Source organism: Pagrus pagrus, assembly GCF_965226575.1.
Source record: "Pagrus pagrus genome assembly, chromosome: 24".
Taxonomy (NCBI): Eukaryota; Metazoa; Chordata; class Actinopteri; order Spariformes; family Sparidae; genus Pagrus; species Pagrus pagrus.
This window is the reverse complement of record NC_140206.1, coordinates 8,859,961-8,876,381: the sequence shown is the minus strand read 5'-3', so window position 1 is coordinate 8,876,381 and position 16,421 is coordinate 8,859,961. Positions and strand designations below refer to the sequence as shown.

Below are 16,421 nucleotides of genomic sequence, written 5' to 3'. Positions count from 1 at the left end.
AAATGTCATTATGGTTCTTATAAATATATTTGAATAACCTTTCCGTAATTCACTGCTACTTTATATTGCTGAAGCCTTATGTGATGGCTCAAAATATAAAAAAAGATGTATGTGCAAGACCCAGTATATTTAACACATACACACACGCGTAGCACTCGAGCATGTGTAGACACACACACCCATCACCGGGGCGACAGTGATGGTGACCCCTGTGGAAACCCTCTGAATGTAATGACCCACAGTTTGCACACCCAGACAGCAAACACAAGCAGCTCAAATACCATAGAAACATCCAGAGGAGGAATGTCCTTCTGCTCATATTGTGGTGCTGTGAACTAATAACACTGGGTAAAGCCACACTTCAAACAGTATAATGGCTGAGTTCTTGTACTGAATACAATATATCGACAGCTTAGGAAATAATTTAATTACTCGCAGTTCATCATTTAAGGTCTGATTGTTCAGTTATACAGCGCTGAAGTCGTCTAAAACTGCGGGTTTCTATATTTCAATATTAAAGTGGAGCACCTGATTTCAGTTTAGCTGCCAATGCTACAGTAAGTGATGTGACATGGAGGTCTATGTTCCCACACAAACTCACAAATGTTGTTGTTATAACATGCAGATGATTATCTACCACGTGTTGAATTATGGGAAGATCTAACAAAGTAGACATAATTTTCAATCCTATTTTGGACTTAAGAGCTCCTGCTTCCTTGGGCCTTCCTTCCTTTACGCTACCATTCTCGCCAAACTAAACAACAACAACTAAAGAGAGTGTATCTGTATTAAAATAAAATATCAATCTTTATTGTCACAGTTGGCTTTTGCCATGCTGAAAATCAACTTTATTTTCAAGTCGGTGCACACATTAAAAAAAACTTTTTCACTGTGTCTGTCATATAAGGAGAAGAAAGTGTTAAGGGGTGTTTGTTCATGTGCTCGGCCACGAGCACACATCGTCATCTTTGATTGGTCAGTCTTGTTAATTAATGAGTGAATGAAAAGGTCCGAGTCGAGGCTGGCGCCGGTGTCGGGGAGAGGTGCGGGGCTTCCTGATGTCACAGCAACAGTCTCCTAGCACTCAGAGGTCAGAGAGGAGCCAGAGGAGAGGGAGGGAGACTGGATGGAGGGATGGATGGGTGGATGAACCAGGGTTCAAACAATATGAGCTTCTGGTTTGTTTTGATTAACATTTAACATCTTCAAATGGAATTTCTGAAACGTTCATACGAGACATTTCCATGACTTGTCTCGGCCAAGTCATTAAAATGGAAATGTAGTCTGGATGGATAGAAGGGAGAAGATGATGGTTGGACGGGTAAAGGAGGAAGAAAAGGTGGGAGAGTGTGGAGGGAGACTAGTGCTGGACAGGTCAGGTCAGCCGTGGTTGAGAGTCGATCAGTTCTGGGAGCAGTACTTCCAGAAACACACTGTTGGAGATGGAGAAGGAGGACATCTGGTTACAAAATTGTGTCAGTTCTTGCATGGACTTTGAAAAGGCACTGTCAACTAATAAATGTACATCATAAACATTTCGTCATTGTTCACAATAATTCACAGATTAATGGGTTGCATCTCATCAAGTACTAAATAGGGTTGGGGTGATCGCCATTTTGGTCTTCTTTTATATGCAGCTAATACCAACCCACGCCACACTCTTGCAGCACAACCATTTCTGCTGTAATTCCTTGGTAAGATACAAAGGTAAGGCAAAGGTTCAACCCCTGACAGTTACCTCTTTTGTTGGTCTTTTTCGTCTGCGGAGGGAGGGACTTCTTGAAGTTTCGACCAGTCAGACTGGGCACCATGTCATCTGCACTTGCTCTGGACACGGTGCTGTCGACTGCTGCTGGGGCCGCAGTGGTGAGCTTCACTCCGCCATCGGCAGCAGGAGGCTTCAACCACAGCAACAGAAGAAAGAATTAACGGGTGGTGATTATTGAAACCAAGTATGTTGAACTGAAAACATCCTTACATAATGGAATCCATTTTCCAGGCCCTTGACTTCTTTGCATTTATACTGTTGTATCCTTTTTGTACAATATTTAGGCAGTCACCTCCTCTATGGCTTTTAAAACTCCAATTTGTAAGGTAGTTTATTGTTGAGTCCCATTCCGAACTTGTCTAATACTGATGCTTTGGGTTATTTTGTTGGGCAAGCCATCAATCCAAAGAGTATTAGCGTATTTGATGAGTTGGGAAACCAAAAGCGTCAGTATTTGACACGTTTGGAATGGGACTCAATAATCAGTTATCTAACAAATGTGACCTTTGAAATGGTCCCACTTTCGCTATGCATTGTGCTTTGTATATGACCAAGGGTTAACTCTCTCTTAGGGAAAATTCAAGTTCTTCTACGCTACAGCAATCTACAAGATCTGTAGTTGAGATTCTTGAGTGCAAATGTTTTACAAGAACTTACCACTTTGTTTTTTCTTCCTGAATTTCTGCCATTTGCTGAAATAAAAAACAGAACAGGCTTTAGCGTAAAGACAATTGGCCAAAAAAAATGCAAATAAATCATTGTTTCCATCCATTTACTACCATAAGGCAATTATGAAGAGTTCATTCATTGACATAAGCCTTCTGTGGCGCCGGTTCCCCCATAGAAAACCATTATACCATAGGGGAAGAATATAGTAAAAACTTTTGTGCAAAATTGAGGTTGTTTCAGTTTTATCAACCTTTCCAAAAGTTATTTTTAAAAATGCACATGAAGAAAAGGTTTATAGAAACAAGGCTAATAAGTAAACATCTTCACAGTATCATTACCTCGTGACATGATGGTGATCCGTGAGCTCAGTGTGCTGTTAAACGTCCTGTGCAGCTCCTCCAGGGCTGATATCATCTTCAGCATCTGGGCTCGTTTATCCGGACTGGCTGTCCCAGTGCTGGTCCTCAGTCGTCCTGCCCTAGTACCCGCAGTGATAGTCCCTGTAGTGGTTCTGTCAGTGATTCTTGTTGTCCCATCCACTCCGGCTGCTTTGGTTCTCAGAAGCCAGTATTTCAGGTACTGACTTGGATTCAGTGCTGAAGGCTTCTGTGGAACAGCTGTTGCTTGAGGTTTCACAAAGCCTGGGAAAAAAATGATTACAGTAACATTTCTGGAACTGGCACACATGTGCATGTAAATATAGTAAAGCCAGTCATATGACTTCAATTGCAAATATTTACCCCCCAAAATATGTGTATCACACTTAAAGATTAAACCCTAATTTAAAAGGAAAGTGCACTTTATACGCATGATGGTAGCTGCTCAATAGCTGGCCCAGATTTATAGGTTAGTCATTATTTCTTATAACTACATGACTAACCCTAGCACCTAACCCTAACCCTACACCACTGGTCAGAATAAGTAAGCAGGAATACCTTTGACTAACTCAGATTAAAGTAGGTTTTGTATGAGAAAGCAGTTCAAGTTTAGGTCTTAAATTGCTGATGCCTCTGCATAAACATGACCCTCAAACACACACATGCGGGACTGTGGGATTCCACTGCTTTGCCGGTTTCTCCAAGAGTTGCTATGGGTCCTTCAGCTGTGACATAAGAGTTGCATGAGTTGGTTTATGTGTGTGCATGATGACGTCAGAGTTTTTGCAACAATACAGCTCAGTGTGACAAAATGACACAAACACACAGATAAACTTACCCGCGCTCGAAGTGAGTTTTGTAAGGAATGAGAGGAATGTCAGCAGGTCACATTGGACCAAGAAGTACTCTTATTACAGCAACTTGGTTTAATTTAATGTCAAAATATTTGCCTGTCCAACCTCTATTATGTAATTGTGCTAGTACATGAACACAACTTTCCAACATGTCCAAACTCCCATAATTCCTTTCGCCTGCTTAAGCATATAGTATTAACATCTGGCTAAAACATATTGTGAGAAAATGGTATACATGGTAATATATGGTCATGGTTAACATCATCAGCCATTCAGTGATTAATAACTGTTGCTGTAATTTAGCAGCTTTTACCTGAATTATCTTTCGGTTAAAAGTCAGTTGAAAGGCAATTTTTTATTTGCTCTTTATGAGTGACAAAAACACATTAAATGCACAATAAGTATACTATTTAACTTTTGTCATCATGTGGAGGAAATACAACACATTTTAACATATGAATTCAAATCTTTGAGAGAAACTGTGGAGAAACATCCAGCTACAGTCTAACTGGTTTAATAGCTTTTTGCATCATTTCACCATCTTGCTTTAGCACCTACTGATGGTCAAGAGAAAAATAAAACAAGTTCAAGATTGAATTGTATAACTTACCATTATTAAATAGATTGGATTGTACAACTTACCATTATTATATAGATTGAATTGTGTAACTTACCATTATTATATAGATTGAATATTATAACTTACCATTATATAGATTGAATTGTGTAACTTTCCATTATTAGATTGATTTAACTTACCATTATTAGATAGATTAATTTAATTTACCATTATATGAAATATTGAATTGTATAACGTACCATTATTATATAGATTGAATTGTATAACTTAACATTATCAGACATTGCATCAACATGTCTGATTTGACGGTAACTCAGTCATATAACTTTGTATTAACTTCGTATAACATGTATTTGCAACAAATTTACAGTTATTGCACCTTGGTAAGGTAGGCTCATTTGATACTCTGCCTGCTGATAATTCTAGAAAATTATAGTTTATTTTTATTATTTTGTAATATTAAATGCCAGTGTTTTTAAAGTTAGTGTTTTCTACATTCATGAAACAAATTTAGATGCCCTACAGGTCCAGCTCTTCGCAATATAGGTATGTTGGTTTAATTGGCTAAGATTGATATGTATTTACTGATGAGGTATTTTAGGTCATTGGAGGACATAATCTTTTCTGGTCAATTACGCCCCATGTTATACGTTCTGTAATTTACATCCAATGCCAATGTTCAGTTCCAATGCAGGAAGTGGTGCATTATTTACACAAATGTGGAAATTTAGGGCATGGAGGTCATGGTGGTCAATTCATATATAGTACGTTCAATATTCATATGTGAGACCGTTGTTCATGTCCCATCAATGACCAACCATGATCTATCCTTCAGCTTAAGCAAATGTTTTGGTCGCCATATCCTTAACCACAGCTTAACATTAGTTTATTACCCATCATTTAATATCTTTATTTCCATCAGCATTAGCTGATGTCACCGGTTATCTCAACAGCTTGCTTACCTCTCTCGGTGGGTGCTGCCTCCACTCCCGTCCCAAGAATCATCAGCATCATCAAGGCTACCCTCATCACAGATGATAGTGCTGCACTGTTAAGCATGGCGGCTGCTACTGATTGGTTGAAAAGTATAAGAAGTAAATTACTATTAATTGGAGCTATTATCAAGAACAGAGAGTTGACTTCCTTCCAAAGTTTTGTTAGGTTTTCGTTCCAGGAGGACAGGTTCTCAAACTGTGTTGTTTCTTGTTATCAACTCATGCTCCTGTCTTTCTGTTGATGTTGGATATGTCTCAGATGGTTAAGACATGAGCGAAGATGATTTTAAAGTTGGTCTGTTGATCTCAGATTAGACAGTTTTGTTCTTCTTGTTTCTGATCCTTCTGATTATTTTAGTTACTTGTCCTTTGAAGTTCTGTTGATTCCGGAAAACCTTTTTCAGTGATAGTTCAAGAAATGTTTAAATTTTTCTTGTTTTTCAACCAAACGTTGGTGTTCGTCTACTTCAATTCCACGTCTTACCTACAAATATACAGTAAAATATCTTTCTTCTGATCAATATAACAAAGCTAGTCTCTCCGTTTATTTTCCATGGATGCGCCTCTTGAAGAAGGCTTGTCAACAGTTTGTCGGTGCGGTCCTTTTCCTAACGCTCTAGACCAATCTCGCCCTTATAAACCCGAGTTTGCCCCTGAGCGACTGACTGATGGCCCAGCGTCGACCAATGCCAGAGTGCGGCTCTCTAGCCCCGCCTCTTCCTCCTCGATGGATCGGTGACATTTGGGGAGTTTGGCGGCGAGCTTTGTGTGTTTGGAGTCAAAGCTATCTTTTTGTGAATGCGGTGTGTGATTGTATTTAACGTGTGTGTGTTGTGTGTGTGGCCCTGGCTGTATAAGCAGTGATAAGGTAGTTCTTAATATGTTTGCTCAGGGGCCACAGGGAGAGAAAGGCCCTCTGACGCATGAGGGCCTGGAGCCGCACTGACTGCACACACACACACACACACACAAAGCTCGCAAACACAACATGCAAATACAGAAAACGACATGGCAAACTCATGTACACATACACACACACACACACACAATTTTGGGGTCAGTTTGAACTTGGAAGAAAGGGTGTACGACACACACACAGATTGTAAAAAGAAGCGTGGGATGCACATCAAAGGGCACAGAAAGGCTGAGAAGTCGTGTACAAATGACAAAAGACCAAGAGACGCTTTTTGCCTTTTCCTTTGTCCTGCATTGTGACGACTAATCCCTCAGACAGGAAGTTGACCGAGTGACGGGGGGACGACACCTCGCCAATGACCACCACAGCTCCCCCCGACACCCAGTGCGATGGAGGGATGAAAGAAAGATGAATGAATTTGGGAGTCGGGGTGAAGGAGAGGTACAGAGGACAAAATACTGAACACAGTAAGAATGATATGAGGTGTTGTGTGTGTGTGTGTGTCAGTTGCTGGGCGAAGAGAATTTAGCTGAAGAGCATCCACTCATTCATTACTGCCCTCTGTCTGTCTGCAAAGCTTTGACGCTTACACACTGTGTGTGCGGGTGTGTGAGAGATGGTAGAGTGACAAGAAGTGAAAAAGTTTGAGGGAAATAAAGAAGAAGCATTTTATTCTCTCTTCCAGCTCATCCATCTTGTCTGATCTAGAAACCTCCAGTCTGTCTGCCTCTCTGTGTTTACACATCCCACTTCTTCTTCTTCTTCTTCCTTTTATTTATCTCGTTCCTCCTTTTACTTCTTCATACAATGCAGCTGTGTATTTTCCCCTTAAAATTCTTAGAAGCTGCAGGATAAAACAACATTTTTGCAGTATTCTCAGGAAATTAAAGTCAGAACAATACAAATTTCCTCACTTTCCACTCGTGGCTTCTCATCATGCAGATAGCTTTGGTTTTATTTTTCAAGGCTATTTTTCAAGGCTAAATGTGTGTTGCATTACTGTCTAACATGAAACTAAACTCTGTGAAGAAGCTGCCTTTGGCGTTATCACTGTTTAATTTTTAGGTAATTTGGAATCATCTAATCTCTTGATCACGATCCCTGCACACATTACACCTGTTTCCATCACTCCACTTCATCCAGACAGAGACAGAAAGGAAAGGTCAGCATGAGCAAACACTAAGCTTTCATTAGTCATTCCACTATGGTCAACATATTTGTGGTTGTTTCCCTTCCAACCAGCAGCGTTCTCGTCTCTGTTTGGCATTCATGTGCTGCCACAACAGCCTCCACCCTTCTGGTTTCCAGGTCCACGCCTGTCACTGATGTGGGGTGATAAGAATCACAGTCTGCGGTCCAATAATTTGTGTTTTCTCTCATTTTCCTTCTTATTACTCGACATGTTTTCTCTCAGCTATAGAGTTCACGATGTGCTTCATTTACTTCCTTCTTAAAAAACAAAGAAGGAGTTTCATTTCATGTTGAACAGAACGGAGCCACTCAGAGGAGGATGTAGGTCAGAATCCAGTCCAGTTCCCTGAGGCCAATACGTTCTACCTGCCTTGGCTAAATTCTGCAAACAGTGAGCATGAAGGTAAAACAATACCAGAACACACATCTTTCTTTTCCTATTGAGTCGCCTCTAGAGGGCAGTGTTCCTCTTTAAATGACCTCAGTGAAGCCTCGGTGATGCAGAGAACAGAGTTGGTCCGTGTCCTTGAAACAGCTTGATGTTCTTAACGTGTTGGTCCATGTTAAGGTGCTTTGTAATTTTAGTTTATTAATTCATTAAACAATTAAAATAAAAGTAAAAAGTAATTCTTGCATTTCAAAATAAAGTCTCTTTCAGAGCCTCTTGAACCTGAAACAAATCTAAATTTACTTCAAGAACCTGATATGGTTGATGGATATAGTTTTGTTTGCAGGATTTAAATGAAGAAATAAAACAACAAAATAAAACATTATTATGCAACTGATCCAACTGATAAAGGTTTAACAATAAAATGATTTCCCTTATAATTTTAAAGAACGGTTGTTCTGGCCTTGATATTTAATACATTTTTAAATAAACATTACACGCAAAGAAATTAACAGGATTGAGGACCCCCAGTGGATCTTTTTCACTTCAGATTACTCTTGTTTTTTTAAGACTCTGAAAAGATGCAGAACTTTTTTTAATAGAAATTTAACATTATTGAAATAAATACAATAAGCATTTATCAGCATACGTGTCCTGCAAATGTGGCAAAATCTAACAGGGTATTTAAGGGTTAAAAGGATGCTACAGGATTCTACTGCAAAAGCTGAAAACCTTTGAAAAATTACCTGAAAACTGGAACCTGAAATAACAAAAAAGTCCTTTCTAGTCCCCCTCTCTTGTCGTTGTACTTTGCAAGTCTGCTTTAACAAACAAAGGAAACAAGCAATTGAGGGAAAACAATCTGCAAGGTATAATATTGAACGAAGCTAAACTTCTTTGATTGATTAAATACACTTACTAATTGCTTTCCTTTAAAAGTTTTTAAAGGACAGTGGCGATGCACTTACAAGTATGCTGTTTCTATCAACTAATACCATATATGATTTTAAATCAGATGTAATAATAATACAGCAATTCACACAGCATTGCTATTATATTTTCTTGGCCTATCATTTAATGCATGGTATTTCTTGATTGGTATACATATGTAAAATGTAGGAAATAGCATTTATCATCTATAGACTGTCATATTTGTTTTTTCAGGAACTTCTGACTAATTCTGCAACCAAACTTTTCTCTGACAAAGAGTGAAAGTATTATGATAAATTATTATAGTCTTTTTCTTAAGATGTTGAACACCTCGGGTTGCGGCCTGCAGTTAGGCAAACTTTTCCAATCTCGTACTGTGTGTAGTTTAAATTGTATTTATATCCCAAAGCTTGACCAAAAGTGCTAAATTTCAGAGGAATGTGTATAAACATGAGAGAAAATACATTTGATTCTGTTGGGCAGTGTGCAATAAGATGATTGTAACAACCCTCAAGCTGCTTAAGGGGCCAGATAAGGGAAATGTTAAATATTTAACAATTTAAATAATGCTTTAAATAGTGCTGCTTGATAGGATAAGCTTGTCCACAACAATAATTCTGGTAACGATGACCGTAACCACAAAAAAGATAATTGTTTTAACAAAGTGATACAAATCAAATTAAATGAACGTGTTACTACAATAAATATTTGCATTCTTAAATAATGATTGAAAGATGAAAAAGACAAAACGATTTCAAAAATACAAACAACTATCATGTTTTTCCTTTGATATATTAAGAAAAAATATATATTGAACAAGAAAATAATTGTTTCTCAAAGCAATAACAATATTTAAAATACAACTTACCAATACATTTTAGATTGATGCATAGAAAACAATAGAACATTTTATATTACTTGTACAAGCTGGATTGTACAGGTGTGATAACAATAGTCACATTAGCCATTATAATTACCTTTATCTATATATAATTTTGAACAGGTAACAACTAAAATAAAGTTAAACACACTGCTATATTTGTGTGTATTAAAGACACATTGCTACTACCTGGATAAATGTTTTACAGCAACAATAACAATCATTTTTGACACAGTAAAAACAATTAATAAACAGTTATATCATTCATTTAATAATGGACAAAATCACAAGTGACTCATTTCAATGACTAATAATCCGACATGTGTGACACAGATGACACCGGGTTAAAAAGGGACCGAAGCAAAGTGAAAAAAGAGGAGGTGATAGAAAAAGGAGAGATGGGATGGAAATAAAAGGATGGTGGACTGAGTGACGGAGAGGAAGAGGAGAGCACCCATGGGAGGGAGATGAGAGAGAGAGAGAGAGGAGGAAGGTCAGAGACGAGGATGAAGAGGGGAGAGAAAATGGAAAGGGAGGAAGAGAGTGTGTGGAAAGAGAGAGAGCCGGTGGTGGAAAAGAAGTGTGAGTGTGTATGTGTGTGTTTGTGAGTGAGCGGGAGAGAAAGAGAGTGATTTGTTTTCAGTGAAAGGTGAGGCCACTTAGCCGAGGCGTAGAGCTACAGCGGAATCTATTACCATGTGTCAAAGGAAACACGAGAAGGGCACGACCTGACTGTGTGTGTGTGAGTGTGTGTGTGTGAGTGAGTGACACGGAGAATAAGATCAAGTGTGGGCTGCTTGTGCAGGAGCACGGGTGTGCTTGATATGACAGTTTGTGTTTTTGTTGAGTGTGTGTGTGTGATGCGCAAGCTCGCCATGATTAAAACGATAGATACTGCACGTGTGTGTGTGTGTGTGTGTGTGTGTAGCTTAATGTGACTGATGTTATGGCTGTGTTGCATTCTGTTAGATAAAAGCATTTGGATTGATGGAAGGTGAAGAGTAGTCTGTAGAGAACAAGCATTGTGTCTGTGTGGTTTTGTGTGTGTGGATGGATGGAAAAAAATCTGACATTTTTAAAATGTTCATGATCTCATTCTTTGCTGTGAGCAGACACGTGCTGGCTCGCTAACGGAGGTAAAGTTAGTTGATTATGTTAGCTTAAATATTTGCTGCCACTTAGGTATGTGGTTGTATTTCCAGCAGTGGTGTTTCTCTCACTCTTAATAGCAAAACTTTTATTAGAAGCATTATTTTTTTGTTATTATTTTTGTACTTGTACTTTCTGCAATTACTGAATGTGTGCACTGAATTTGTCAGCAGACACAGGCTCATACTGGCTAGCAAACATCAGTTGTCGGATTACGTTAGCTAGAGGATTTGTTAAATATTTAAACTTAAAGTAATTGTAAGATTTATCACAGCTTTAGTTTTAGTTTTGTACCATCAACCATGATTTCTAACAGTGATGACACTGTAGGCCTACTGTGTGCCATGTGGGAGCACAGTGACATTGCTACGAGGTTTAACAAGACTACAAGCAAACATTTAGACTCTGAAACAAGTCATACACAGTTTATTAACTTTATTTGGAGGTAAACTATGAAGGTTATCCTTAAGTCAGTCTGTAAACTGAGATGGATGTTTACAATGAACCGTTTTCAAAAGAATTGTACTCTTAACTTTCAATCTATCTTAAAAATGAATTTGGAGGTTTGTTTAAAACCTGCCAGATCTCAGCTGAGTGAGCACAAGAGGCTTTTATCACTGATAAAGAAGTACACTATCGAACGGTGTTGTTGGCGAGGAAGTGGTTGAATACTAATGTTAGATGTTGTCTAATGGTAGCTAATGGGTTATGTTGTTTTACCTTGAAATATTGCAGATGTCCCTCTGGATTTACACTATGCATTCTCTGTATAGGAATTGCAACCTGTAACACAGCAGCACGACATTAGAGCTTTTCACCGTGAGCATGACGTCACAGGAAAATTGTTTTTTTCCTTGTAAAATGTTGACACGTTCCCAAAAGTCTATATAAATCCGCTCAATGTTTGGATAAAGAAACTCGAGACAAAGAAAAAGCAGCTGAGACCGTCGCCAGTTTATAAGGGAAAGGTCATAGAATGGCTGAACGAATGTGAAGATGTGTCTGAAAGTGTGAGAAAAGAAACACTATTGCAACTTGTAGGTCTGTAGAAAGGACGAGACACTATGGGTATGTGTCTGGTAGAGAGAGAGAGGGAGAGAGGGCTTGTCACTCTACACCTCATGGATTCTGTGGCTCACCAGAGGCCAGTGTGGTTCACTGGGGGCTGAAACGCTCTAACCACACTGAGTGTGTGTGTGAGTGTGTGTGCCAAAGCCGCAGGCCGCTAGCCATCCTCTCTGTGTATAACAATATTTCTTTGCGCCTGCACACCGGTTGAGGCGAACCAAGCGCTCCCCGTATTTTTCCAGATATTTGAAACACACACACACACACACACACACACACACACACACACACACACACACACAAACTAGTTTAACTATCTTTTTAGGGACCGTCACTCTACACAACCTTAAATTACTAGTATTTTTTATAATATTTTGCTTAATGACAGCAGTGTACAAAAATGTTACATATCAATATTGAGTGATAGAATTACAAAACCAGTTGATTTTGATTGGACTGCATTGGATTTCTCTCGTTGATAAAACTACGGTGGCCCACAAGGGGCAATTGCGCTGAAACACATACAAATAGACAAAACATGACCAATACTGCACAAAATGTTAGTATTACAACTTGATATCCATTAAGGTGTTTATCTGTTAACATTGTCATATACCAATTTGGCATCGCCCAACCCGAGTAATGTTTGATGCTTGCCATTTCAGAATCTTCAATAATTCTGATTAGTGGTTAAACTTGTCATAACACGGCAAAGGGCTACCGGGCTGACATCATATCATCGTCCTGTAAGTTAAACGCTTCCCTATTAGTGACTTTGTTCAGGAGCGCCTTAGCCACACTGCTAATATTTGTGAGTGTGTGCAGAGAAGCTGTGTCAGCATTTGGTCTGTCGGTCAACATTCGACTGGGTTTGGAACAAAACAAGAAAAAAAGAAGAGGGAGGGAGGGAGGGAGGGAGGGGAGAGGAGGAGGAGGAGGAGGCGATGGGTAGATGGATGTGAAAACGAGTGAGCGGACTGACAGTCAGGGGAGCCATTGATCCTCCTCTCTGCTCCCTCCATCCCGTCCAGCTCTCCATCGGCAGAAGACAGATAGTGTTGAGGTGGCCTGTATTGGATTTATGAGTTAATGGCCTTGCCAGGATGAGACAGATGGAGAAATAAGGAAGAGGAGAAAGACAGAGGGAGGGGAGGGGAGAGGAGAAGAAGAGCAAGAGATTATCTGTTGGGAGGGAGAGGACGGAGGACAGGGGAGGGGATGAAGAGGTAAAGATGGTGCGAAAAGAAAAGTGAGAGAGAAGTAGATAAAGAAGTTAAAGTCCTCCAGACTGTGTGGATGTTAAGTAAACCATCAATCTCCAGCAGACAGGTGCATGAATGTGCATGTTACATACTGCTGGCTACATTATATGAAATTTGGTAGTTTAATCCTCAGCAATGCATCATATTCTATAAGATCATCATATGTCGTATATCTCTGAAAGGTCAGCTCAGAAACAGCCTGTTTTCATCTTTGTGACAATGCATTTTACATCTAATCCAGAGGGATTTAAAATAGTTTATTTAGTTTAAGCTGCAGGACAATCTTCCGACCCATTCAACAATTAATCCACATTCAAATTCACATTCAAAATCACCAAAGTTGGGAGAAACCTAAAGAGTAATTAAAGGTGTGAGGCAAATTTGTTGGATCAGAACTATAAGAAGAAGAATCTGGACTCACATATAGTATTTGAGCTATAGTTTTTACCACCACTATTGACCACTGCTGTACTGATGAAATAAAAATGCATACTTGTTGTCGGTAGTATGAATTTGTCATTGCTATTAACTTTCAATATTCTATTTGCCTTTTTACTTAACATTGTATTTTATCCTTGTTTTACTAAATGTGATTAATGCTTTATCATGCTTTGCAGTTGTATATTAATATAATGTTAATGCTGTTTCCTGTTGCTCTGCATGACATTTCAACAGTGTTGACTTTGCTGTAATTGTCACTATGGTATGTTAAGGTAAGTCACACAATGACAAAAACTGTTTCTACTGGCCGAAACAGGGAACACATGGTCAAATATCAATAGAAGGGAATGGGAAACATTTGCAGAAATGTTAATTATTGTGATGTCCTTGTAAATTACTTTATCTGTTTCAGATATCTTTTAGTTGCACCAGGTTTTTTTTGCTGCTTTCTATAAGAAAGTTATTTATAAGTCATGGCTGTTATCATTATATGAAAATACATATACAGCCATGCAGATAAAGCTAATCAGAACAACCTTTGGGTCACTGATAATTCCTGTGATTATTAGCATGCGGAGGGTAAAAACAACACTGCAAACATGTTATTGTCCCACGAAGACATGCGTGGTAATGAACCCTAATTATCTCCTAAACTTTGAACACAATGTTTCTGCTCTATTGTTGACCCATGTTCATAAACACACAGATACACATTAGTAATTTAAACATAAGGGACATATACTGTAGGATCTGCAGTAACCACTAAATATGATGTGCTTGAAAGATAATTTCCATTACACGTACATGTGTGTGTAAAACAAATACAAATATTTCTTTAACACCTTTTTATGGAACATTGTATTATATTAATTTCAAACGAATGTGTATACACTAAATGTCCACTTTATTAGGTACACCTATATAATCTAATGCAACCATATAAAACTATTCTGCCATAAAGTCTACTTTATGATGCCTGTTGTGTTCAGCTTTTGACACTATCATACAGGTGTTAATTCAATTATATGTTTCAGCATTGATGTAATAGCTACTGGTGGTGTTGTGCCGGATTCCATTATGTTAAGTGATGTTTGCAAAATACCTCTAAATATAATGTAGTCCACTACAACATCACCTTCAATTGTTACCTCAGTAATAAACATATAATTGAAAGTACACATTTGCAACAATTTCAACAAAAACTGAGCATTACACTAAATGAAGCTCTTGACTATAATAATAAAGTCAAGGGGAGCAATTCCAGTATATAGCATTTGGCCACTATCAACACAACCGAGGCTTCAAATCTACTGTATACTGCAACTCCAAAACTTGATTGGTTGAACGTATTTTCAATCCATGGTACTGGTATTTTATTGAACCTCATTAACAACTGCTTTCACCTCAAAAGCCTAATAATTTTCATGACTTTTCCAAAGTTTACGTGAAGTAAACTGGTGGTTCCTATTACTGTAGCTCCACACAAGCTGTTTCTCTGTAAGGTACCAAGACTTATTATTATTATCTTTCCTTAATTTAACTGTTTTCTTTTTGTTTCAACTTTCCCCTTTTTTGCTTAACAATCAGAATTGAGTTCAATGGCATTCAAGGCCTCTAAACTGATATAAAAACAGACTTAAACAAGTACCTAAAAGCATGAAGTGCAGAAAAGGAGCAAAGAAGAAGACGTTAAGACGACAGAAGACAAAAAATGGAGAGACATTCAGTTCCTTAATGACATTTGGTCCAAGGTCGTGACTCTCACTCTGCAGGGAGTGACGAGTGTTGTAATCTATATCACTTACTGTGTCTGCTGTATGTGCTTGTGTGTATTAATGCAGCGTGTGTGTGTATGTTGGAGGGCTGTGGGGGTTAGAGTGGCCACAGACTGTAATGATAATAAATATGATTATTAATAACATTAAAGTGAGGTATGTTTACCCCAGAGAGATGATGTACTGGAGACGTGTCCTCCACAGGTCAGCCCGCTGCCATCTGTCTGACAGAGCTCTGCCATTAAAACCAGTACAGGCTCCCAGTGCTTCATTATGTCTGATGCTCTGACACTAAACTGCGGTTTGGGCTTGTTATCTTCTGTTTTATTTAATTCTTTTAAAGTATCTTCCTTTATATCATGTCCTGGTGCCCTTTAAGTCATATTTAAAGCACTTTGAGTTGCCTTTTTGTTGAATGGTGCTAAACAGATAAACCTGCGCTGAGCTCATTTGTAGAGAGATGAAAAAAGTTTATTCTGGCCAATAAATAAATGGATGTAGTTGACTATTCTTAACCTAACCAGGTCAGAAGATGCTAATACGAGTCATTTTGGAAGGCAGTGATAAATGTAACCCAAGGGTCAGTGCTTGGCGCTCTCCAAGGTGCTGATCCTGCTGCGAGAAGACTGGGAGATTGTTCTCTTTCTTTCTTCGGTACGCTTTGGAATATAGTAAGAAATTATACATTAAATGTGTTTAAAGGGCAAAAACAAGAAAGTAAACCATCAGTGTGGAGCTTTAAAGTCAGATAATGTTAAGATATGCTGTCTATCCTTACTACCATCCCTCTGTTCATCTGCCTCACCCCTCCCTCCCTCCCAGCTGACCTCCGCCGACCCCTCCGACTCTCTAAATTCATCCACATCTAGAATTCTCCTCTCATTCCTGCACCGCTCCATCCTGCGCTCACGTCTTATTTTTTGTCATCTGCGGAGGAAAATTAAAAATGTAGATCTAATCGGAGGGGGGTTGTAATGTGATCAGGATGACAGGGGGATCAATGGAGACTGTCACACACACATACATACACATTACGACCACTGATGCATGTCGAGGAAGGGAAGTATGGAAGGATGGACGGGAGTAAAGGAGGGGAGGACGTCGACCACTCTCACTTTATCAGTGCTTCTTTCTTTCTTTCTTTCTTTCTTTCTTTCTTGACTGTATTTTCAACTACA

At 38.8% G+C, this 16,421-nt stretch overlaps 1 protein-coding gene across 1 annotated transcript; it reads right to left on the bottom strand.

The window, feature by feature from the left end:
* Window positions 1-822: 822 nt before the first annotated feature.
* On the bottom strand, window positions 823-5,814 carry urp2 (urotensin II-related peptide). The gene is made up of 5 exons (XM_084346966.1): window positions 5,211-5,814; window positions 2,776-3,078; window positions 2,426-2,460; window positions 1,739-1,898; window positions 823-1,433 (listed from the first exon to the last, which is right to left on the bottom strand). Exons 1-5 carry the CDS (start codon window positions 5,305-5,307, stop codon window positions 1,402-1,404), a joined length of 627 nt encoding a protein of 208 aa, XP_084203092.1. The 5' UTR covers window positions 5,308-5,814; the 3' UTR covers window positions 823-1,401.
* Between the last annotated feature and the right edge of the window lie 10,607 nt (window positions 5,815-16,421).